Genomic DNA, 26214 nt, shown 5'->3' on the forward strand with positions numbered 1-26214 from the left:
TAATTTTTACCATATGGGACAAGAGGTATCACAATCACCCCTCATTCAGAACGCGACGTCCTTGTCGCGGCCTGATCTCTCGATCCACCAGCGTCGAGAATCTAGAGGTGGCTTCTACAAGTTCAAGAGGTGTATACCGTCATGTAGCAACTACGTCGTATTCGTACTCGCTTTACGAAAATGATTAACCTAAATTGTTATAGAAGTCCATTGTAACCCATTATAAACTCATTTTTAATCTTTAATTTTTACCATGTGGGACAAGATGTATCATAGTTGGAAATTTCGAGGATTCTTGGAAATAATTTTAATTAATCTTAAAATTGGTTATTTTACAATAGTTTAATATCTTTCATTATCAATTTTTGAGAAGACCAAAACACTGAAACTTGGGTGTCAATTTCTGAAAGAAATTTTTAACACGAGAATCTTGTTTAAAATATTGACACAGTTTTTTGAATTTCAAAAATTTTAAACCTACCTCTATTTTTGGCAATAATCTTGGCTAATTAAAAGACATTATTTGTTCACTCTATTTGGGTGTCAAATTTGAAAACCACCTTAAAACTTGAGAGAGTAATCGGTATTATTCTCAATTATGATCTAGCACAATACCTTATATTGCTAGATATATATTACTTTTTATGGATTCAATCTCCTTGCTACATATATGTTGTTTGAATTCATCTTCCACCCATGAAAATTCGCACCCTCTACCACCTACAAATTCGAGAGTCTTCTTCAATTTGTTGATTTTTTATTTCTCCTTCCAAGTTTGAAAATTTCTTTTGTTTTATTTAGGTATATATTTACTTTGTATGGTTAATCATCTTTGCTATATAAGTAGCTCAAAGCTTCATTCATCTCTTGTAAATTTGAGAACCCTCATCACTTGCAATTCGAAAATCTCCTTCACCACATACAAAAAAAATCGAGCATAGAGGTTGCCATATTCAAGGCTTCCAGCAACTGATTTTCGTCCAAGTCCTGTCATAAGAAGTCATCCATTACAAGCACCGCCAAAGTTCAAGCGGAGAATGCCAAACCAATCTAAGGCCATGAAAGACCTCAAGCTCGAGATCGCGACACACATGATGGATTTCACTAAATTACTTTGTGACAAGAACAATTCAAAAGGAGTTATGGACCGACTTCAAGATGATGTAAAACAACTCTCCTTCGATTGGATATTTGCGGAGAAACAACTTAAAGACTGTAAAGAAGAGTTACAAGAGGCCCAAAAATATGGTCAAAAAATGTTAACTATGGCTTAAACATGGTTCGGCGACTACCATATTGAAAAAAATTTGGTGACCTGCTCCAACAAGAGTTCAATACGTGTATTCAGGAAATGGGAAACTGTATCAAGAAATCAAGAAATAGTTTCAAGCTAACCAAGATTTCATTAACGTTTTGATTCAAGACTAAGGTACGTGGGCTTATATTTTAAAATAATTTGTATATAAATTGTTCCAATTTCCGAAAATTTTGTTCGAGCATGAGTTATTTGTTTCGTGTTGTGTTGAAAGTACCATTTGTTTTGAGCACCGTTGGGATTAAACTGGATATGGGCGGAAATTCCAATACGATAAGTTTATGTCCATTTTACGGTGAGATTATAACCGTTTTTATGGTCTTGCCCTCTTAGAGGATTAAAAATTAGGGACTGATATCAATAAATCGTGGAAATTAGATGAATTTTAGTGTTTACGATGAATTATGTAGCATGTCGAGAGATTATGAAGTGTAAATATGATTTACGATCCAAGTTATGAGATGATATGTTATGATTTTCGAAATTATATATATATATTTTCCATATGTCTCGAACAACCTCCACTAATTGAGTATTTCACAAAATACTCATCTCTTACATTCACTCCCATAAAAGGATGAGGAACAAGTTGAAGACAAGGAGCAAGAATACTTTTGGGGATGATGATAAATATCTGTTTATCAAAGAACTGTCATTGTAATTCGTTATTTGATTGTAAAACGATTTCGCCATCATATTTGTTTTCATTTGCTATTATTTTGGAGATTTAAGTTGTAAAGACAATATTATTTATGGTATTTATGAAATATATTGTTTTCATTTATACTGCACTACGATATTTGTTTTTTTGCGATTGTGTAATTGTTGAACAACGTCGATGTATACTAACCTAGTAGCTAGGCATGACATATTTTCTCCGGTGGTAGAACATAGCTCAAATTCATGCACTTCTTGCTACTGTTGCTCGTTTTGACTTGGAACATGAACAACAAGATGTTAAAAAAAATTTCATGGTTAATTTGAAGAACAAATCTACATGAAACAACCAGAGAGATTGAGGTTTCGGGAAGAGAAAACCATGTTTTCCTGTTCAAAAAATATTTGTATGGTTTGGAACAATCCCAGACAACATCACAAATGGTCTGATGCTTTCATGCATGCAAATAATTACTCTAGGGATGAGTATGATAGTTGTGTGTATATGAAGAAACTCAAGGATGTAGTATTCATTATCTATTATTGTATGTTGATTTCTTGCAAAAATATATCATAAATTGAAAAGCTAAAGACAGTGTTAAGTACAAAATTTGAGATGAATGATATGTGAGCTTCGAAGAAAATTTTGGGAACGGAGATCTACTGTAATGACCCAAACCCAGTTTTCAATATAGTATGATCAATCAAGATTAAGTGTCATTACTTAAGCAAATCAAGGTGTTTATTTAGTAGCTAGTTTGGAAACACCGGAAGGCAGTTCGAAACCTCAGAACTTGATCGGAACTTCTGAAGGGAGTTCGGACCTTCCAATCAGTGATCAGAGCTTCTGAAGTATCGTGTCAAATAAGCATTGACACGTAAGAGTTCGGACCTTCCAAACCCAGGATCGAACCTTCCGAATTCATGTGTTGGATGAGGTGTCAATACGACGGCGACACATCAATACATGGAGAGTTCAGAGCTTCCGAACCCGAGTTCGGAATGTAATAATTCCACCTATACAAATAAGGCACTCAAGATTAAAAATTTGTACACTTTTTACAAGTTTATCTCTCGAATCTTAGTGTATTATAGGATTTTCCATATGTTCTTGGACTTTGAACATGTTGCTCAGAGTTCAAGGAATAAATAGTGACTCGAGGTTTGAGCTACGAGGCTATCGACCCCAACGGGCTGATGACGGACGAAGATATGATCTGCGGTGTCCTTTGTTATGATTGGGGGATATTAGTTATGAAGGATCGTGTGCTGGTGCCTTTGAAGGCATTTCAAACACAATATTCTCCAATGAGCTGCAATAACTCGTGTTCTAAGAATGTTAACACCGATAAATTAAATCGAGTTTGGTTTAAAACCAAGAGGAAGAAACTTGAAGTAATCCTTCGTGAAGAAGACTGTTATATTAGAAAACATTTTAACTTATGTAAGCTGAATAACTGAAAAGCAGGGGATCAGTTGTCGCATATATCAGTTCAGTTATGGTAAGAACTGAACTGACGGATGTTCTAACTGATCAAGTCAGTTTGAAAACATCAGTTAATCAGTTAAATACACAAGATATGTTTATGGATGTTCGGAGACTTCAACTGCTCATACGTCATCCCTTCTACCACCTCAGGTAGGATCCACTAGAAGACTTTGATTTATACAACTACTTGTACAAACCCACTCAGCTTAGGACTTACACACTGCCTAACTGAACTCCTAGTCTAGACTGAAGACATCACCTTCCAGCCAACACTTCTTTAACGTCTATGTGAGAAAGACTACATACACAAGTTTAACGTATTTGTGCAAGACTATATTTTGGGTGGTGGTGTGTGCTCGTGTGTGAGTACTGAACAAAAGTGTTCTCACACACTGAGGGAGTGAACTTCTAAACTAAGCTGATAAGACGTTGAAGTGTTCCCTCAAATCTGGGCTGATTGCTTCTTCAAAGCTGATAAGCATTAAGCGTGCCATTTCTTTGTTTTTCTCACTCTCTCTGGTTCTGTATATTTTATCGTCTCCACTGATCTTCTCTTTATATATAGACGGGAAACTGATCGTATAGTGAGACTCAATTATTGTATCCGTTGCATCTTGAATTCGTTTCTTGGACTTTATGTCTCGACTTTCTCAGACTGCTCTTCTGAAACGTTTGTCTTTAATGCTCTGATGCAACGTCCATTATTGTCATTTGACTGGACTATTACTTTGTACCTTTGTGTATAGCTGGAACCTACTTAATGAGTTTGTCTTTATCTACAACTAAAAGATTCTTAACTGACGCTCCGAACTAGTCAGATGAACTGATCCTAGCTTCTGCACACTTAAGGTAAATCATTAGTAACTCAAAATGACAAGTTCCAATAAGTTAGTTATAAAGCATGATTGAAGAGTAATAGCAGTTACTTTTCATATGATTATGATGCATGTTTTTATGTCATGATATTACGCGTCATTTTCATATCATATTGAGCCTGTTATCCTTGAGATAACCAATTTAGTAAGGTCGCTCAATCCTCATTTTTGGATGATCGTACGCTAGTTGACAAAAGATCCGACCGGACATAATGCTATGATGACCCAGAACATTGCAGGTCTACATCTGTTTGAGGTATAAGTTACCCAGAGGTAAGATCCACGATGAGGCTACATACTCTTGGCACCTTTTTGATTGATCATTATTTTCGAATTTGATCCTTGATCAACAATCATGATTCATTCATGCACATATAGGTTTGTATACTCATACATTATGATGATTTGTCGCTCACTTTCTTGCTTTCATCTTGGACAACCTATTCCATGGTATATGTCTCATGTAGAACAACCTATTCCGGGCAAGAGCGCTACATTTAGGTGTTGTCGGAGCATGGAAAGATTTTTGAGACATAGATAATCTGCTTTTGGAATTTAGTTTGCCTTGGTTTTCCTTTCAGATGTTAGGAAAAGGAAACCGTGGAGAGGACAATAGCCATGGAAGCCGCATTAAGATGAGTCCATTCATGACAGCCATGAGGAGCACCATCGAGAGCATCGCCATAGTGAACATAGGGAAAGGTGCCATCAGGATGATGTTAATGATGTAATTCATTAAATTTGGACCACCACCTCTTACTAGCGAGGAAACTGCTGATGTGGCTGAGGTATGGCTAGATTGGATGGAGCACTGTTACCACGCCTTCAAGTATGGTGACAAGAAAAATATGTAGATGGCCGATTTCATGACCTAAAGGAAAGCCAGGAAGTGGTGGAAGGCCACATCATCTACATTGAACCAGCAGCACAGGCACTTCCAATGGGAGCATTTCCGTCAGGCGTTTCTGACACATCAGTTTCCACTAGATCTCCAAAAGGAAAAAGTGATGGAGCTCTTGACTCTACACTAGGTTTACTCGACGATCGATGAGTATCAGAGGCACTTCATCTACTTTTTATCTTTTGCATCCCGTGTCATCGAGAATTATGAGGCGAAGTACTCCATGGTCCTGAATGAATTGAACCAGGACATCTATGACCGTGTGACTATAAATGATAATCTGACATCCTGTGAAGGCTTGGTTAACCGTTGCCGACAGGTGGAGATCATCATTTCTTGGAGCAAGACTTGGAGAGAAAACAAAGTGCCTAGTTCTTTGGGACCCCAACGTCAGTATTTTAAGAAATCTGATTCTTCTTCATCTTTTTCAGGTTCTTCTAGTCTCCATTGCTTTGGTCGGAAGAAGTTTCAGTTTGAGCGTTGCGGTAAGAACCATCCATCTTATCCATGTAGTAAAGATTCTTGACCTTTTTTCACTTGTGATGGCATGGGTCATATGAAAAAAGAATGTCGAGGAGACCATAATGGAGAGGGCTCAGGGACTGACACAGGTAGATATTCTGAGGCATCTGTCCAGTATAGGACCCAAGGTTCACAGCGAGGAGGATCTCAACAGAGCTCGAGTCTAGGGACAAGTTTTCGCCTTTATCCAAGAGCAATCTGAGGACCAAAATGAGAGGTTCATAACAAATTTTGAATCCAGAACCCAGGATCAGATCTTTCAAAGTTACGCGTTCAATGAGGTGACAAGACAATGGCGACTCGTCACTGCATGGCGAGTTCGGAGCTTCCAAACCTGAGTTCAGAACGTTTGAACTATGCCTATAAATAAGGCACTCTGGATTTAGAATTTATACACTTTTTACAAGTTTTAATCTCAAATATTAGTGCATTCTAGACTTTTCCAGCTAATTCTTGGAGTTCATACTAGTTGCATAAAGGTCGCGGAGTAAGCGATGACTCGATGTTTGAGCTATGAGGCTATCGACCCCAATAGGCTGACGACGAACGAATGTATGATCCGAGGACCTTATTTATGATTGGGGGATAATAGTTAGTTATAAAGCATGATTGGGGAGTAATAGTGGTTATTGGTTAATATCTAAGCTTGGAGCGAGTAGCCACCTAGTTATCCCATTACAATGTAGAGGTACATATGTACTCACTGAGATAGCGTGCTGAATATGCATGGTTATGTGTTAAATTTTACTAGTAATATGATTATGATGCATGTTTATGTCATGATATTATGTGGTATTTCCGTATCATGTTGAGCATGTTATCCTTGAGATAACCAGTTTAGTAGTATCACTTAGTCATCTTTTGTGGATGATCGGAGACTATTTGGCATAAGATCTAATAGGACAGAATGCTATGGTGACTCATTACATTGTAGGTTCACATCTGTTTGAGGTATGAGAGTCACCCATAGGTATGATTTGTGACGGGGCTACATACTCTCGGCTCCTTTTCGTTGGAACATTAGTTTCCAGTTTGATTTCCGATCACCAGTCATGATTCATGCATACAGATATAGGTTTGTACAATCATACATTACGTATTGAGAAATTTTTCATTCACGTCCTTGTTTTCATCATGGACTCCATATTTCATAGGGCAAGTCTCGGGTTAGATAGGCCAGGAGGAGCCGGTGGGAGTCAGTAGAGATCGGTGCCTTCAAGAGAGTTATTCCAAGGTTTGTTGTCGTTGTTTATTTGGGTTTCTAGACACTTTCGATATGGTTGTATTACTTATTCAGGTTTTTACTGTGGGTGTAGCTAAGGAGAATGTGACCATGTATTGTGTTGGTTTTATGTTTCTACACTTTATGATTAAGACTCATATTTCATTTAATTAAGTTTATTATTTCATGCTAGAATTGTTTAATGTAGGCATTCCGAGGAAAATCGCTAGATCTTCCGAGATAGAAAAGTAAGCACATTGTTTCTTTCACAAAATTAGTACATTGAAAGGATAATTGAGCATTTTGTCATGCGCGATACAAAGACTGCGGCAACTTCATTAACATATCATTTTAAACTCTAAGTAGTATTGTCACTTAGTACCAAGGAATAAAAGGAGAAAATGTCGCGTGCCCCTTATGCAATGTAGTTGGGAGTCTTATGTATGTCATGGTATGCACTAGGTCAGATATTTTTCAAGTTGTCAGTGTTGTAAGCAAGCAAATGCAGAATCATAGAAAAGTACATTGGCAGACATTCAAATGGATTATGTGTTACTTGAAAGGAACTGTTGATTTTGGATTGACTTATGGAAATTCTAGGAATAATAATGGACGCATTAGTTGGATTTGCAGTCGATTAAGATTTTTTGGAGATCTTGATAGAATAATATCGTTAGCTGAGTATGTGTTCACTCTATGTGGATGCACTATCAGTTGAAAAGCGACCTTGTAGACAATTTTTGTTTTGTAAACCATTGAACCGAAGTACATTGAGGCAATTGAAGATGTGAAAGAGGTTATTTGGCTTCAAGGACTAGTAGGATAGCTTTGCATACCACTAGTTAAGACAATAGTCTACTGTGATAGTCTAAGTGTAAGACAATTGACGAAAAATTCTATTTGTCACGAAATGACATAACATATGATACCAGAATGCACTTCATTAAGGATTTGGTTTCTCAAGGAACAATCACAATGGTGAAAATATCTACAACAGATAATTTAACATAGATGATTATTGAGCACTTACAACCATCAAGTCCAAGTTCAAGCATTTCTTGGACTTGATTGAAGTATGCAGAAGATGAGAAACATGAAAGAGAGCAGTGCAAAAGACAATGAATATTAGTGATTTAATCCAAAGTGGAGATTTGTTGATAATTGGCATATAACAATAAATTCCATAATTGTTATTAGGTTAATGATGTGGAGTTTTCTGAATGGATTAAACCAAATGAAGAGAAGAAGCATATTACGTAGAATATTTCCAACCATGACTTGCATCTCAATTGGCCTATAAATAGGCTCATTCCAATGCTTTCAAACGCATCCCAAAAGCAAGAAACAATTGAGTAGTTTCTTGCATGTACAATTTAATGTTTTCTTTTGAGTGAATTTGTGAGGATAACTGAGTGAGGAGTGACCTTGTAAATGTACAAAGTTTATCTATAATAAAATTCTTGATGCTCTTTTTCTCATGGACTTAGAAAAATTATCGAATCACGTAAATTCTTTTGACTTATTTTATATTACTTACTCGTTTATACAAATTTCTACAACATGCAGCACCTCTAAGTTCAAAAATTCCCCTAATATCTTAATCTTCTTTGATGTAAACCAATAATTGGACAGAAGATTACCAACATACATATGCAACATTGACCTACATAAATCAACAAATGGGGTGGATAGTCTTGGGAAAACTTACACGTGCTTCTCCATACTTGAATTGCTTTCAAACTGTGGAGGGAATATGAAATTTAGCCTTACATTTTGTGTAGGTTATGATGTATGGATACTTGAAAAAATCGATTCATGTGTGATGCGATCTTGGATGCATTTTTTGACATCTTTGTAAAATGATTAGTCCAAAGAATATGCTTCATTTCATCATGTGTCATACAATTTATTTGTAAATTACAAAATAAAATGTATAGGTAAATTACAAAAATCAAAGAACACATAAAATAAGAACAAATAATTTGATAAAACAAAGAAATCTAATCTAGTTAATAAGATAGAAACTGAATTTCAAATATGAAATAACGACAAACAACAAATATAATCATACTAGATATCGTCCAATACCCTCCTCAAGTAGGAGTTGGGAGTAAATGTCATGAAAACCCAACTTGTGAAATAATTGTGATTCATATAACCTCCAAGTGACTAGGTAAAAAGGTCCGCGAATTGATATCTAGAATGTAGATATGCAGGAGCAATTAGACCAGCTCGACTTTTTTCTCTCACAAAATGGAAATCAATCTCAATACTTTTGGTGCGTTTGTGAAAGAGGGGGTTAGCAACTTGGCTATCACAATGAACTGGAATTGGTTGTGGATGATTGAAACCAATATCTGAAAGAAGACATCTTAACCATTGCAACTCAGAAGTGAGTGCAGCTAGAGAACGATACTCTGGTTCTGCAGAAGAACGAGAAATTGTTGGTTGTTTCTTGGTTTTCCAATAAAAAGGACTAGACTTAAAATGGTGAAAGAAATAGTGGTGGAACGATGAGTAGGTGGACAACTAACCCAATCAAAATCAACATATCTGACTAAAGTATTAGATGTAGTAACAAACAAAACTTTACCAACAATTACTTTAAGATAACAAAGAACCTGGTTTTCATCGAGATGACTATAATAAAGGCATTGCATGAATTGAATAAGCGTAATTACAACATATTGAATATTGGAACATGTTACAGTGAGGTATAAAAGGCATCACGTGAGTCGATGATAAATTGCTAGATTGGGAAGAAGAGTGCAATCGTTTTGTCGCAAACAAAGATGTTGTTCCATAGGAAAATCAGATGGAAGAGATCCGGTCATACCTGAATCATATAAGATATCAAGATTATTTTGACATAGAAAAATCCTTGTTTAGAAAGAGATACTTCAATACCTAAAAAATATTTAAGACTACCAAGGTCCTTTGTGAAAAAAAATCGAACAAGAAATTGTTTAATATAAAAAATGACATCATCATTATTTCCATTTATAATAATATCATCTACATAAAGGAGAATAAAAATAAAGGTCTGATAACATATATAGGTAAAAAAAGCTACAATATGAAATAGATAGATGAAACCTCGATTAATAAGTGTTCTTGAAAATTTAGAAAACCATTGACGCGAAGTCTATTTCAGACCATAGATGGATTTGTTTAGTTCGCACAGACTAATCTCGCCCTTATGAGAGAATCCGGGAGGAAGTTTCATAGATACCTCTTCATTTATATCACCTTGAATAAATGTATTATTGACATCAAGTTGGTGTAAAGACCAATTTTTTATGACAACGTGGAAAGAAAAAGACGAACAATTACTAGTTCGGCCACATGTGCGAAAATATCATGGTAATCGATACCTTTTACTTGATTATAACCTTTGACAACTAAATGAGCTTTATATCTTTTGACAGAACCGTTCGCCCGACATTAAATACCGTAAACCCATTTACAACCGCTGGGTGATTTATCTTTTGGAAGTGAACATAAAGACTAAGTATTATTTGATTCAAGAGCTTGAATTTCTTTGCCATTACGTCACACCATTCGACATATTTCATGGCTTGAAAATAAAATTTTGGTTCTTGATTTTCAATGATATGATTTAGAAATGAAAGATGATAATGATTCATATGAGACAAAGAAAAATTAGCTGGAAATCAATTGAGAGGGAAATGTAAACAAATATAATATTTGAGATGAGAGGGCGGATGTCAGATTCGCTAAATATTATTATTAATGATAGGAGTAAGAGCCTTTGAAGGATAATTGGATGAGCTATCAAGATGATAAGATGTGGGAATATGCATTGAAAAATCATCGGAGTAATCAACTATATTATGAGGGATTGAAGCACTAGAAGAAATATCAGTAAGGTAATTAATTGACTGTATATTATAATTAGAAGTCCCATCATCATCAATCGGGGAAATTGTAATTGAATTTTTATGATGGATGAAAAAATGATTAATGGAATATTAAATCGCGAAAAATATATTTGAGAGTTTTGAAATCATATATGTGATACCTAATTTGACCATATGGATAACCGATAAAGATGTTCTCATCAAATTTGTGTCGAATATTCATATTTTTAGCAAAACATAAACACCAAAAGACATGAAGAGATGAACATGACGAAACAGTTCCAAGTAAAACTTGATAAGGTGGCTTATATTGAAGGATCAGAGTTGGAAGTTTTTTAATAAGACATTGATGAATAATTCCATTGTCATGAAACCAAGTTTACATTTGTTTAGAAAGAAATTCAAAACCATTATCTGAACTAATGGTTTGAAGTTGAGGAAGGAAGATTCCCCAATTGCAAGAATTGATGTGATAGATTTTCGTTTTGGATTAATAACATATATCAGTAAAAAAAAAAAATTAACATGTCGAACGTTTTAAATTTATGTTTTAATAAATAAATTTGAGTGCATTTGAATAATCATCAATGATAGTTAGAAAAATATTAAATCTATTTTTATAAAGTATAGAGAAAAGAAACCCAAATGTCAACATGAATAAATTCAAATCAATGAGAAGAACAAGATGTACTACGAGAAAAAAAGAAGTGATTGTTTAGTATGTGAGAAAACGTCACATTTAAATTCTTTAATTGCAATATATTTGTAGAATTATTTACAATGAAATTAAAATGAGACCTAGATGGCTACATAGACCAGAATTTCATATGTCAAATTTATTACAGTGCTTGAAAGAAAAAACATGATTAAAAACTAAATATGCATGTAAATAAAGAAGACCATTTCGAGCACTATCCTGACCAATCTTATTCTTCATTGCTCGGTCCTAAAATATACATCAGAAGATGAGAAATTGAATCACAATTAGTTGACTTTGTTAACAGTGAAATGGATAAAAAAATTGAATTTAAATGATGAAATGTGGAAAACATTCTGAGAGTAAGTGATGATGAACAATTAATTGTGCCTGGTGATTAAACCGTTACATTTTTATTTATCTTAATGAAGAAGAAAAAAGAAAGAGATATACATTTTATGATCAGAAGCACCAGATCAATAATCCAACAATAAGGTAAGGTAAACAAGTGAGAATTGTACCTAACAAATAGACCGAGGATTCACCAGATTCTTCTTTGGCATGGAGTGCAATAAGTTTATTGTATGGTTCAGATCTTAAATGACTGCAAAAGCAGTGGAAGGTGGCTTTGTTTTCTTTACATGTTTGATTGCAATGGCGGAAGTTGGCTCTGATTTCTTCACTTGCTTATCAAGAAAACCATGAGTCTGATAACAAGTAGCAAGAGTATGACCATCCTTGTTGCAATGCTCACAGAAAATGTGTTGGCAATCTGCTGAAGAGCGAGACATTGGCTTATACGCATGAAGCGCGGCTGAATCAATAATAGGAGTAGATCAAATATTAATCTCTTCTTGTTTTTATTCTTGACATACCAAATTATAGATACGCTGAATTGAAGGAAATGGCTCCATCAAGAGAATTTGATTACGAACAGACGAAAAAAATCATGGATCCATTGAAACTCCATGGCATGATCTTGATCTTGATCTTATTGATCAATAATACTTATAGCATTACCACATATGCATGAAGTAATAAAAATAATGAAACCAAGTTCGTCTCACAAAGATGTGAGTTGTGTGAAATATAGTAAACATATATATCTTCTTGTTTGAGATCAGATTTTGAAGGAGCATTTGATTGAGAAAAAAGATCCTTTAGATCCGTCCAAATATGTTCAGCATATAAAATACTTGGATGGATCTCACGCGAAACAGAGTTATGAATCCAACTCTAACCAAACCATTACATCGCACTCGGTTGGAAATACCATCTTTTTCTTTTGGAATTGGAAGAGACCCATCGACGAGACCAAACTTATTTTTGCACGAAGTGCCATTGTCGATGATGAGCCAGTGTTTGTTTGTATTGAACATAGTGAAGAAACAGGAAATGAATGAATATGGAAATGATATGTGATTCTTAAGAAGTCTCCAATGCTATATGAAAATCATGAGCCCAGAGAAGACTTTGTCAAAATTGAAGGTAAAAATCAATTAAAAAAAATGCATAACGTAAACCAAACTAGATTATTCTGTTCCATAATTTTGTTTTTACTAAATAAATATCTTTTGGATATTGGCGGGAAAACAGCGCGTGCCAAATTTCATTCCCGATAGTTTCATTTTCCCGCCCTCTCTCTTCGGACAAGAACCCTAGAATCGACGTCTGTGAATGTTTTCGTTTGCGTATTTTTGTCGAATGCTTGCCGATCATCATGGAGACCGTTCCGCCGAATTCTGTACGATTCAGCACCACTCAACTCCCCGCCACAACCCACACCACCGCCGCGTGGCTTGTATTCGGACTTGTGCTCGGCTGTCGCCGCCCAGTGCGGCTGGAAGAACTGGCTTCCAAATGCTTGTTCCTTCATGTTACACATCATTACATACAGTTTCTCTGCTCGATTCCTAATTCTCCTCTTCGTTTAACTGCTGAACGACTCGTGACATTTTCTAAAGCTGGATTCGTTGCTATCACTCAGTTTTTTACTAATTCAGATATGATTTCTGTATGTCTGGATTCACCCGAGTTCATCCCCCAGTCGCTGAAAGTAGTTGGTTCAAATGAATTAGTGGAGACTTATTGTAGGAAAAGGAAGAGAATGAGACCGGAGGTTGAGAGTTTCTCAGTGATGAAAAGGAGAATATTCAAGGATTTTAGCGGTAAAATTATTTTTATGAATGCTTTTAATCTCACTCGTTCTTTGGCTTTGAACTTTTTAAATTTCCTGCAGAGGAGGCGGATTCAGATCGAAGTGAGTATGTGATGCCCGGCAGTTTTCAGAATGTTCATACTCAAGTAATTTCAGTGCCTCCCATTTTATTTTTTTGTTTATCTATCGTTCGTTGATCAAGATGAGCCATGTTGGAGCAATTTGTGTTGTCATTAGGTAAAGGGATAAATAAATCTTGATGGCTACGTCTTTATGCAAAATTTGTGTTAAAAAAATTCCAATAAATTTAAAAAAACCAATATAATAACATCAATCCTTACTAATTCATTTCCAACACAATGAATATGTTTAACTCGCTAATACATTTTCCATGACGCAAACTTGCAGTAAATACAAGAATTACCCTTCTATTCCATCAGCTACTCTTATATTTTTTATTATCCAACTGATTGTGTGAGTTCTCTTGGCATATCCATTAATGATTAATTTACAGCCTTAGTGGTCAATATGGATTCTTATATAATATAAAGATCCATGATAAAAACGATCATCGAAGCTTCAAGGCATCAGCAATATGTTTCATAACAAAAGGAAATCTGAACTTATTTGACTATGTGTCTCTTTCTCTGGTTTCCTGATATAGTATTTTGTCAATTTCGTGGGATATTTAATAATTATTCTCATATATATTACTCTACTCGTTAGCATAAGCTTCGTACTGACTTTTCAATCACCTTTAACTGCTCAATGCTTCAGGAGTATTTACTTAATGGAGAATTGACCAGAAACACAATGAGACGGTCCAATATCTCGTCAATCTTTACATTGGAGTGCCAGGAACATACAAAAATTATACCCACAACACCCGTGTCAAATTCCATTTCCGGACAACTAGGACATGAAACTGAAAATAATGGACATGGAAATAAGGGCATGGGTGATAATTTTTTCAACTGGAATGGTTTTGGATTCACACATCCTGACTATGAGTTTTGTGGTAGAATCCCACTTCCACTCAAACACTCAGTGATAGAACAGATAATGAAATCCATGACTCCTCCAAGGTTCTCACATACACAACGAATTTTGGGCATTCCAAATGTGAGCCAACTTTGTAAAATTGATTCCGTAAATTCTCTTTGTAGTTCCTATGTTTGTTCTTCATCTCAGTCGGAAGTAGCTCAGCAGATGACAGATTCACGAGCAAAAAGAGAGGCTGTTGTTGAAGCTTGTGCTTCCACAGGTTTCAATGAGAAAGGGAAGGAACTATTATTAATAGATTCTGGTAGATGCAGAGTCCATAACGAAATCCTGCAACTCCATAAATATGAACCTGGATGCAAAAATGTGGCAGAAATCAATTACGTGGCACTTCTTCTGGACAAATCAAGTACAGTAGCTCTGAAGTGTGAGGAAGACATGCTGAAATCTGAGAAAAAGAACGAAACAAGTTCTAGAGAAAAAACTACCAGCCAGACAATGGAGAATCGCAAGCACATTGATCATCATACAGAGCCACAGAACATGAAAACCGAGAAGAAGCCAATCCCAGCCAAGAAAAAAATGAAAAGCACCGTTGACCAAAACATGAATATTAATTTGAGAATTGAAACAGTCACAGAGAACAGGGGAAGGTCTTTCAACTCCATCAGTAAGCTGGCACCTCAGGTTTCTACTGTACATATATCCATAAACATTTGTCGAACCAGTATAGCTTAAAATGATACATATTTATTCTGCAGAATGGCACTGAGAACAAACCATTTCCCAAATTCAAATCCTTTATTATAAAAGAAGAAGAGGGGTCAGGTGTTGCACCTTTAACTATTAAAGATTCACATATTTCTCCGGAATTTATTTATTCAATGGTTTACCTTTATGTTGATGTCATTATGCAGGAGGTTATGGCACAGTTTACAAGGGAATAAGAAAATCTGATGGGGTTGCTTTTGCCATCAAATGTGGGACACTAGCACTGTTAATAGTTGTAATTACAGTTTGTTCTTGTCGTATTTTCCTCTCCATTTCCATAAAAAGCTTAATTATTAGTAACAATGCTAGCATGCACGATAATGAACCTAATTTCTTGTATGAGTCCTAGTTAAGGAAGTGGAAACATTGTATTGGAGATCATTCAAGATTTTATTCTTGTGAAGACCCCAAACTATTAGTCTCACCAAACCGGTAAAAGTGGTGCACTGTGCCATGCTCTGCCTACTGAAATTTTTGTTGAGACTTGAAACTATTGACGGCTTTTTGAATATCACTCAGTAATACTGTTTTTGCATGAGTTCTTCACTGGTAGTATGTTAATTAACAAGCGCGAAATTAGCTGAATGACATCCTCGATTGGAGGTTACACTAGTAGAGGCTAGAATGCATTGTTGGTAGTCCATTAGAATCTGTAAACTATGTGCTGGAAACGAGCTTTTTCTTATCAATTTTCTACTGAAGATATTGCCCTATGGTTATAGTGCTGACATCTGCATCATATTTGTACTACACATTTGTTAAATCACAAAAATTGTCTTGCTCTACCGAGTTCTTTTAAATGCTTTATATTTCTGAAGTTAAACATATCAATGTAGATAATAAAACAAAGATGATACCCTTCAAGTGTCTTAATTTACTTTTTTGCAGGTCCTCATGTTAATGCTAACAGAAATCATGTGTACAACGAGTTAAAAATGCTGGAGAGATTAGGGTAAGAACACCTGTAAAAGACATCATATGTTTCTCGTTGCACCAATTCATATGGAGCTTTTTTGAAAACAAGGTTTGATGTTCGATTTTTTTTTGTTTTGCTTAATAATAGGGGAAAAAACTTTGTGATAAAATATGAATGTTCATTGAAGAATGGGAATTCAGATTGCCTTGTGTTGGAGCATGTTGAGCATGACAGACCTGAGGTTATCATCATTTCATTCATTTTCTTACTTGTGTATTTTCTTCATCAACCTCGCTTCCCGTTTCTTTATTCTATCCGCAGCTGTTGAAGAAAGAAATAGATGTCTTTCAGCTGCAATGGTACGGTTATTGCATGTTCAGAGCCCTGGCTGGTTTACATGTTCAAGTAAGAATGTCTGACTGGATCCATAAATTATGCTACAAAACTCTCTTCCAAGAACGAGTTCTGAAATTTTTCTCACGCTTTTAGGGCATTGTTCACCGAGATGTTAAACCTGGAAACTTTCTTTTCTCCCGCAAGGTCAATAAAGGTTACCTTATTGATTTCAATCTTGCCTTGGTAAGTGAAGCTAACTTGTGAGTTGCACTACTTTTAACCTTTCCACTGTGTGAAGCTTCCTTTTGTATTTGATGCACATCATCTGATAGTCTATATTCGTTCTTGATCCTCATTCCTATCAGGATTTGCACAAGAAATATGGGTTCGCTGGTTAGTACTTGTTCTATGCTATGGACTCACATTATCTTGCCGTACATCTTTATTTTGTATTTCAAAGACGGATATCTTATACCCAAATAACCCAAAATGAACTTCTACAATTGTTGACTTAAATCTTTATAGCACTCATAATGGTCCAGTATTTTAAGGTTTGCTCCAAGAGCAATTTTACGTAGTATTTGATAAATTGAAAGTGTTCTCAAAATATTTTGACATTTTCGCAGCTAATTCAAAGGTGGGGCATGGTGTAAAGATTGATCATATTTCTTTTTCCCAAACAAAGTCCCTACCCGCAAAAAATAGGAATTTCCCCAACAAATTTCCTGAAGCCATCAACCAGAATGCAGGAAAAGGCATTAAGCCAATGCTACCACCCATCAATCTGAAAAAGAATATTGGCCAAGCAAAAGTTCTCACAGACACTTGCGGTAGGAAAAACATCAAAAGCCAGGGTGCAGATGGCTCTGGGATTACCTCCGCAAAGGATCCGACGAGCACAAAAACCCAATCAGCAGAAAGGTTGAGAGAACCCATTCCAAACCAAGGTAGGAAAGAGTTGATAAATCTTGTGCACGAAGCCTTGCAGGGTGGAAATAATGAATCAGTAAATGCTCCCGCTCCCACATCTAAGCGCAAAAGAGTTGCTGCTGCTCCAACAAATTTAGATAGCAGATTCTTTTATCCGACTCCAATGCCTCTGCATGCCTCTGAAATGGTGATTGGTGGAGCTGGATTACTGAAAAATAAAGGTTTTTTGCACAGTTCTTTTATTAATTTTTGTTTGAACCCTCGTGAGTTGGGCAAGTGGCTTGTGGTGATGGATCTTATGTTTCTATGTTGTATTGTCTGTAGGTGAGAGAAAGCACAAACGAGAAGGTCCATGCGTGGGAACTAAAGGTTTTCGAGCTCCAGAGGTAAGAAGCCTGCGCCTTTTTACTGGCATTTGATCAACAAGGCTTAAATATTCATGTAACCGATAAAAACTCTGATTGTTAGTTGATAAGTTTGGGTCACCAGCCCAATAACTAAATTAAAAAACCTTTTATGCTGTCTTTCTATGACTTACATTTTGGTTACATAGCCTTGTAACTTCCTAGAGGTCAAATTCTTACACCTTCACTTTTGTTTGATATACAAAATGTTGGGTTCATCTCAACCCCACATTAGAAAACATAAAACTGAGAAAGATCAATAATATCATAAGAATAGGTTGCAAAGGTTGTAAAACCTGCTTTATCTAGTCAGGAAGTTGTGTCGTAATTTCAAAACTGATCTGGGGAATGAAGAAAATTATGGTTTCTGGGATTTACTTGTATGTGACAATCGCTTTCTTTTCTATTTCAGACAAAAATGATAGAATATTTGGTGGCATAAACTTGGGCATTATTAGTGTTCACTGAACATCAACAGAGTGATTTTGTTTTTTCCTTTTCAAACCAGCAATCAAATGCTATAAAGGTATCCACGTCTTGACTTTAGAAAGGGTTAATAAATTAGTACCAGTAATTGTAAGAACAATATTCAGTCAGAAAAAAACAAACCATGACAATACCATTTGTTTATTGAAGAGGTGCATTGTGCAGGTGCTGCTTAGATCTCTGCATCAAGGTCCTAAAGTAGATATTTGGTCTGCTGGAGTAACCTTACTCTACCTGATGATTGGACGAGCACCTTTCGTTGGTGACCCTGACCAGTAAGAGCAGTTAAAAACCTCGAATAGTGGTGTAAACAACATAGGCTTGCGAATCTTTTCGAATTGGTTTGAACAAAATCTGATTCAAATTTAAAAATTTCAAGTTTGAATCTAATTTTAATATATTCAAGAATATATTCATTTAGTTTCGAGTTTCAATTATTTTGTTACGTAACTTGCAGGCACTGTGAACTTTAATATATTTAGAATATTGTATCATGCTTTTAATTTAAACTCGAACCATATCTCACGTTTTTGCTTGATAATGTTCAAAGTCAAGCTCAAACGTAATGTATTCAACTCAAACCAGAGCTATAACTCAAGCCAAACTGAGGCTCAAAACAGTTGTTTCTTCGAACTTGAAATTCATTCTTTGTGCTCGAAGTCAAACTTGAGTGGGCACAATAGAACTCAAGCTTTATCTTGTGTATGAAAACATATTTAAAATGGTTTCAATTCAACTCGTTTTGTTCCCCTACACTTGAACATAGATTTTCATGCTTTTCGGTGTACTGTGCTTACTGATGGACAGGAATATAAAAGAGATAGCACAATTAAGGGGCAGTGAAGCTCTCTGGGAAGTAGCCAAGCTACACAATCAGGAGTCATCATTCTCTACGGTATCGTCCCTAATTACTGTTCTTTCTTTTTTGTATCTCCCTTGTCCTCTGAGACTGCCTTGCTGAAAACAGGATTTACATGACATAAAATATCTGTCGCCCGTAAAGCTTCAAGATTGGTGTGTACAAAATACACGCAGACCACAATTCCTCGAAAAAATACCCAAATCGCTTTTAGATTTGGTGGATAAATGTTTAACAGTTAATCCTCGGTTGAGGATCAGTGCAGAGGAAGCGATCAAGCACGAGTTTTTCGCGCCGTGCCATGAGGCTGTTAGAAAGCATAGGCTGCGTAGACAAGGCCTAACTCTCAGTTCTCATCTAACAACAATGTCAGGCACATGAAACATTTTTGTGAAGTTTTTGTTGTAAATCTACTGACCATATTCTGTTTTATTAATCTAGAAATTGTTATTCCAAATCTGTTCATTCCTTGTATCAGCTCTGTATTTCCAATATTTACAATTAACTGTTTAGTTGGCCTTTCAGCGATTTCTCCACTTCCTCCGCAATAAAAGTTGATTTTTTTTTCTTTATTTTATTATTTATAATCTTTTCAAATGTGAGATTCTGTTTCGTTCTAGATTCCTTGTTTTTGGTTTAATGCTTCATAAAAAGAATAATTTATTTTCCCGTCACTGATTCATGCGTATACTTCTATACTTTTAAGTTTTAACCGAAGGGTGTTACTGCGACATTGTATAGATCTAGCATGTACAGTATTGCCACCTGTATCATGTTAATGGCACGTATATTAACAAATTTTCATGAAATTTATTTTTGAAAGTCAGACTTTATGTAAATACGAGCCTGGTAAGTTCATCAATAATTTGTTTTGATAACTTCACTCATACTTGTTGCAATTAATTCTTGAAAAAAAATATTGGGTGCAGAATTTGCTGAAGGCTAATATGCTTCTGAGATCGTCCAGGTGAGAATCATGTTCATTATATGTGGTTTATCACATTTTGGAAAAACTGGGTACATAATTTGCTAATATGAAAAGTATATGTGAATGATTATGCTCACGAAAAAATTAATTTATACAGAAGAGGACCGAAAAATAAACCAGACCCATGGATCTTTTTTCACAGGGTGACTATAAACCACATAATCCAGAATAATTAAGGTGTGATTTTGCTTTAATCCGTGGACAGCAATAATTTTAAAAGGAATCCTGCTGTGATTCCTATGAGTCCCACAAGCAGCGAAAATTTGACAGAAAACCCTCCATCACTTCTCCGATTTCTTTGTGTCTTAAGAATTTCCTGCAAGGTGAGAAGATGAAGCGAATTTTTAAGAAGAAATTATGATCACTTTGTGTTTTATTTTTTTTAAAAAAAAATAGATTTCTCCTCATTATTTAAAAAAAAAAAAAAAAAAAACACACACACACACACAATAAGGTCTTGTAAAAAACTTCCCCCTAAAATTATCTGTTCTTGAAACGAAAGTGGGGTTTCTCCTTTAAATCCCGAGAAGAAAATAAACGTATAAGGTATTCGAATATATATATGCACTAAAATTTTCTTTTTAATCCAATGACAAGTCAATTACAAGTGCAAGAAACATAGGAGTACAGTACAAACCAGGTCTTGTTGGAGCAGTTGAGTTTGCCTAACAGCTTTATCCCTCTCATCCTGAAGCCGTTGTAAGACCTGATCCTGCACGTAGACCATGCACGATCACTCACAAATTAATCTACGTAACATTGGACCTATCAAAAAGTAAGTTCTACTTGGGAATTGTGATAAATATTACGATCCTGTATGAAAATAAATATGTAATCATCAACTATCTATCTTAAATGTGGTACAAAGGAAAAAAGCAGAAGAAGATAAATACTTATATTTGAACTTACTGGATTGGAACTGAACGTTTCTTTAATTCCATCATCTAATTTCTCAGAAGCCATGTGAGGAGGCATGTACACAACTCTAAGCTTGCATTCCTCTAATGTTTTTGCACCCTCTTTGTTGAACTGTTGCATTCAAAATTCCCATTAGAAAAACTAGCTCATTTACCCACACATGCATGGACGGGACGAGACGAGACGAACAACTTCAGTCGAGCGAGACAAATTAATAGCTAGGAAAAAAAATACTGCCAATATCTATAGTTGATGTTTACAGTGAACTCTAATATTTTAAACTGATGTGTAGCAGCTCAAACACCACGTTTCGATCAATCTCATAGCAGAGACAATTATTAAATCTCAACAATTAATTTTATATTTTCATTCGAGCATAATGATCAGTTCCTTTGGTGTAGGAATCTGGAATTAAGTACTTACAGTATCTGGTGGAAGATCATCCACTTCTGTATTTGGAGGCAGGACAGTGCTTTGTAGGAGAAATTTATCTTTGCATTGCATTTCTGGAGGATACTCCTTCTGAGCTTGAAGAGTAACTGAACAATACAATACATCAACATTACATGATATTTACATATACAAATAACAATAATCACATAGCTTTGAAACTATTTTTATGCCACAAATTTTAAATTCATGTTGTCATTAATTAATGTATTAATTTTGATTATCATCAAAATTGCTAGCAAATAGAATTTTCGTATTTGTCTCTTATAATACATGATGGCTCTCTCCTAAGCAATTATTTCGTATTCTTCTTTGCTTTGGGGAAAAAGTACATATAATCGACGCAACGCTACAAAAAATCTAATACACAAACTTGAAATCTTTTACAAATTTTATCATAAATTAATCGCTAATTAAGTGTAAAAAGTAATAAGAATCACCTCTTATGACACAAGAATCCCATGGATGAATTACACCTGTGTTTGGTCTCACGTAATATTTCTTTGGAGAGGTTGTTTTCACCTGAACCAATATATAAATAAATATTATGGGTTTAGGATAAAGTAAACTTTACATACGGAAATTTGAGATATGGTACAAAATTTCAATCATAATATTACCTTGAATGCAACATGGTGCTCTGTGTTGTTTGTAACTTTAAGATCACAATAACTTTGTTGCTCCAATTCAACTGATAAAAAGAATTTTTATTTTTTTAAAAAATGAATCAAACAAAACCGATAACGAAAATTGCTCTAATCAACTCACATGTATCTGTCTAAATCTATAAAATGATGATAATAACAAAAAGATCACAAGACAGTTCAAGAATTTTCGAAGAATCGTGTAATAAATCTAACACCATAACAATCAAACTCGAACCGAATGGATCATGAAACTAGCTAGCTCGACATAGTTCATGCCCTGATTCTCATGCAACATACATGTAGAAACACAATGCCTGGGATCCTTAATTAGCTAGCATGAATAAAAAATAATAGTCCCTCATGCTCCAGACTTTTTAGTGGAATTAGTTAACTTAATAATATAATCCATAATAACAACAACTTTCCTTATAATAATAATAATAATTCCATAAAAAAAAATAAGAATAATAGTAATTTTTAAAAAATTATCGAAGAAGGAGAACAAACAGTACATTGAAATCTGAGATCCTCCGGTTGCACAGAGACCAATTGCTTGGCAACAGTCATCGTAGCAGAATAACAAAATGAAGCGTGAGTGATTCAAACAAAGATCAGATGGAATAAAAAAAAAATAAAGAAAACAAAGAGAGCCTGTACGTAAGAGCTAATGATCAAAGAAGACGAGAAATAAGGATCAAGTAGAATATAATGCATGGAACATAAATAAATAAATAAATCAATTTTGGGTGGCGGAAAATGAATTACGCCCTCCTCAAAAATTGCCGAGTGGAATGCAATTTCTTTTCTGCTATTTTTAGCTTTTTAATTAGCGTATGGAGGGGCCAGGACAGAAGAGAGATATATTAAAATAACTTTTATGATTGGATAATTATTATCCATCTTTGCAATAAATGGACAGGTGTTTTTGTTTGTGTGATGGGAAAGTTGTAATGATAAAAAATTAAGTACACACAAAAAAAAAAAAAAAAANACAGACACACCACATATATATATATATATACATGTGAATATATATTTATGTTGTCCATCAACACATCTTTGTGTTCACTTATTGGATACGATGAAGCATATCAAAATTATATATTCAATTGATGAGTATCATTGGTAGATTATATATATATTAGGTATAGGATTGGGTACCCACCTCTCCTATATTTTGGAGCTCAAATGATTGTATTTTATAATCCACGACTCCACACAAATCTAAAGTTTCATCAATTTTTTGACATTGGAGAGGAATTTAGGTTTTGAACTCAAGATTTTTCTAATTTTGAGGAGACTTGAGTCGTTAGGCTAACATGACATTGAACATCTGTTAGACATTGAACATCTAAAGTCTCATCAAAACCAACACCCTTAGCTTTCTCGTATTTGTCATGTTGTATGTGTACTATGTGGACTTTATTAACAGAAATTAATAAATAATATGAGAATAAGTCGTATTCTTAAGCTCATAAATCGTAGTTAATCGTAAAATAATTCTACTCTACAGTTATAAATGATAAATTAAAGTGTGATTATCGGAATAATTTGAAAGATTAATAAAAAATTTAATTGATTCACACGTGGCTCATTCATGAGCTTTGATTTAAGATATTTGGTATAACTCAATGGTAAATGTTGCTACACTAAAATCGTAATATTGGTCTTTTAAATTTTAATATTATGCCTTTTAATTTTTAATAATTCTAATATTTTTTATCGATAGCGCTAATGTGATACTTCATACGTCAACATCGTATCAACATTACCATATAAATGTCAAGTGGGTGTGTATTTTGTTATCTTTATGTTGACTAATTGACATATATTAATATATTGATCGATGGTTGGGAAAACTTAATAATATGATGGTTGACAAAATAAATATGGTGCTTGTTAGTTAAAAGATGTGGAAGATTTTGAATCATATATATGTTTTACCCCAAAATTGTCTATAAATAGGCTTCATCCACCGTCTTGAAAAGCATCCCAAAGTGAAAAACATAAGAAACAATTGAGAGAACTTCTTGAGAGAAATTGAGAGTTTTTTTGTATAGAATTGAGATAGGAAAATAGTGAAGAGTTTCTTGTAATATTTTCTCCATAGCATAAAGAATATTGCTCTCTTTCCAATAGACATAGACAAATTGCCGAACCATGTAAATTTCTTTTGTCTCATTTTCTTCATTATTTGCTTGCATATATAATTTTCTACAAGATGCATCACACCAAGTTCAATAAACTGTTATAAGAGCTTTTGAATGTAATTTTCTCTCGAATTTAAAAGTATTCTCTGTGGTTGTAGCTCTGACTAATATTCCACATCAAAAAAGATATTTTCGACAATATTGCCCAAAGAAGAGTTGGTCTTGAACTTGTCTAAGGTGTTGGTGGAACTATGACAAGTACAAAGTGCGAGGTGGAAAAATTTAACGGAGCAAGCCATTATTTGATATGCTCCTTGCCGAACTCCTATGAAAACTTCATTGATACTATGATAAACGAACGTGAAAATATTACTATGGAAGAGATTAAAGCTGTTTTAAATTTAAAGGCGTTGGAGAAAAAAATATGGGAAAATAAAATGATGGGTCGACAGAAATTTTTTCTGCAAAAGGGAGAATGGAAACAATAAATCAAGATCATGGAAGGAGCAAACCTAAGTTTAAATCTAAATTCAGACCTAAAACATTCAAGTACTACAAATGTAACAAAGAATGATATCTTAGAAGGGATTGTCCAGAATGCAAAGGCATTGGAAAGGAAAAACTTATGATTCTGGAAATGCTGCAGTAGTAAATGACAATGCAAATGTTCTTACAGTTTCTAAACATGACTCATGCGATGAGTGAATCTTTGATTTAGGATGCTCATATCACATATGTTCTCGTAAGGACCAATTTGTAACCTATCAATCACTGGATGGGGCAAGTTTCTTTTAGATGATAACAAAGCCTGTAAAGTTGTTGGTAAATGCACAATAAGCTGTCGTGCACGGGTGCATGTCAAAATCGCATGGATGCACAATTTTGATGTGCACCCACGCGCGACACCTTAAAATCATAAATCCAGCTTTCAACTTAGAATCCTAATCCTACCTCAAGAATTCTCACATCTTGCTGCCACCACTAGCGCTAGACTTGTCAAAACGGGCTGGCGGGACGGGCCAGCCCGCTACACGTCGTAACCTGCCATTAGGCGGGGCGGGCTAGCCCGCCATTTTGGTGGGCCTCTAAATGACCAACCCAGCCCAACCCACCTTGGGCCGCAGGTTACGCGAGCCGACCCGCTTTTTTTTAAGAAAAAAATGTTAAACATTATTATAATAAACATACAAGAAAAATATACTTCGTCAAAATATGCTTCACAGCCAAGACGCGTGCTGTACAAGGATTGAGCCTTTGCTTGATCTTAGTCGCAAGGGACTGATCCTCGCAGCGCCTTGAGCCTGCCAGCACCTCGTAAAGTTTTAAAAACTATGATTCTATCAGCTTCAAATCATTAGTTTCCAAACTCCTGATTTATATACAAATTTATATTTTGTTTTGTTCTGATTTTCTAACAAAAAATTACAAATCCTTTTCTTCGTGACCAAAGATAAACAATCCATTCAGAACCAAGTTGAATTACATTAAACATTGAACCACAATTAAACCAAATATCATCTAATATTACAAGGGAATCTGTCCAACGAATGTCCATTTGGATCTACTAAGACAACATACTTCATTAACCCACCATCTTTAACTTCTCCTTTAACTTTCAACACTTGTTATCTTTCAATCAA

At 35.0% G+C, this 26214-nt stretch overlaps 2 protein-coding genes across 5 annotated transcripts; one reads left to right on the top strand and one right to left on the bottom strand.

Moving 5' to 3' along the window:
* The first annotated feature begins 13143 nt into the window (after positions 1-13143).
* LOC140983324 (uncharacterized) lies at positions 13144-20040 on the top strand. 4 transcript variants are annotated; one of them, XM_073450321.1, is made up of 16 exons: positions 13144-13727; positions 13799-13863; positions 14495-15406; positions 15481-15547; positions 15637-15699; positions 16379-16442; positions 16554-16647; positions 16728-16811; positions 16896-16985; positions 17108-17135; positions 17369-17553; positions 17629-17893; positions 17997-18058; positions 18728-18837; positions 19370-19457; positions 19530-20040. In XM_073450321.1, the coding sequence occupies exons 1-16, from the start codon at positions 13280-13282 to the stop codon at positions 19800-19802; spliced, it is 2898 nt and encodes a 965-aa protein (XP_073306422.1). In that variant the 5' UTR covers positions 13144-13279; the 3' UTR covers positions 19803-20040. The 4 variants fall into 4 exon arrangements, 3 of the variants coding, with proteins under 3 accessions (XP_073306422.1, XP_073306423.1, XP_073306421.1); XM_073450322.1 differs by having other exon boundaries at positions 14495-14802; positions 14884-15406; positions 17369-17893; positions 19530-20039; XR_012176412.1 differs by lacking the exon at positions 19530-20040 and adding an exon at positions 18489-18602 and having other exon boundaries at positions 17369-17893; positions 19370-19386.
* Positions 20041-20380: 340 nt separating this feature from the next.
* On the bottom strand, positions 20381-23198 carry LOC140983554 (vesicle-associated protein 2-1-like). The gene is made up of 7 exons (XM_073450646.1): positions 22937-23198; positions 22398-22468; positions 22218-22299; positions 21751-21866; positions 21319-21438; positions 21047-21121; positions 20381-20725 (listed from the first exon to the last, which is right to left on the bottom strand). Exons 1-7 carry the CDS (start codon positions 22989-22991, stop codon positions 20600-20602), a joined length of 645 nt encoding a protein of 214 aa, XP_073306747.1. The 5' UTR covers positions 22992-23198; the 3' UTR covers positions 20381-20599.
* Positions 23199-26214: the final 3016 nt, after the last annotated feature.

The sequence above is a fragment of the Primulina huaijiensis genome, chromosome 8 (assembly GCF_012295235.1).
Source record: "Primulina huaijiensis isolate GDHJ02 chromosome 8, ASM1229523v2, whole genome shotgun sequence".
In the NCBI taxonomy this organism is placed as follows: Eukaryota; Viridiplantae; Streptophyta; class Magnoliopsida; order Lamiales; family Gesneriaceae; genus Primulina; species Primulina huaijiensis.

What these genes read in the sequence shown, in the direction of transcription:
- LOC140983324 (XM_073450320.1), top strand. Translation starts at nt 13,280, where the DNA reads ATGGAGACCGTTCCGCCGAATTCTGTACGATTCAGCACCACTCAACTC. An exon ending in TCAGTAAGCTGGCACCTCAG is followed by an intron (nt 15,407 to 15,480) that starts GTTTCTACTGTA and finishes TTTATTCTGCAG; the next exon opens with AATGGCACTGAGAACAAACC. An exon ending in TTCGTTGGTGACCCTGACCA is followed by an intron (nt 18,838 to 19,369) that starts GTAAGAGCAGTT and finishes ACTGATGGACAG; the next exon opens with GAATATAAAAGAGATAGCAC.
- LOC140983554 (XM_073450646.1), bottom strand. Translation starts at nt 22,991, where the DNA reads ATGACTGTTGCCAAGCAATTGGTCTCTGTGCAACCGGAGGATCTCAGA. An exon ending in GGAGGATCTCAGATTTCAAT is followed by an intron (nt 22,469 to 22,936) that starts GTACTGTTTGTT and finishes TCTTTTTATCAG; the next exon opens with TTGAATTGGAGCAACAAAGT. An exon ending in AGCACCATGTTGCATTCAAG is followed by an intron (nt 22,300 to 22,397) that starts GTAATATTATGA and finishes ATATTGGTTCAG; the next exon opens with GTGAAAACAACCTCTCCAAA.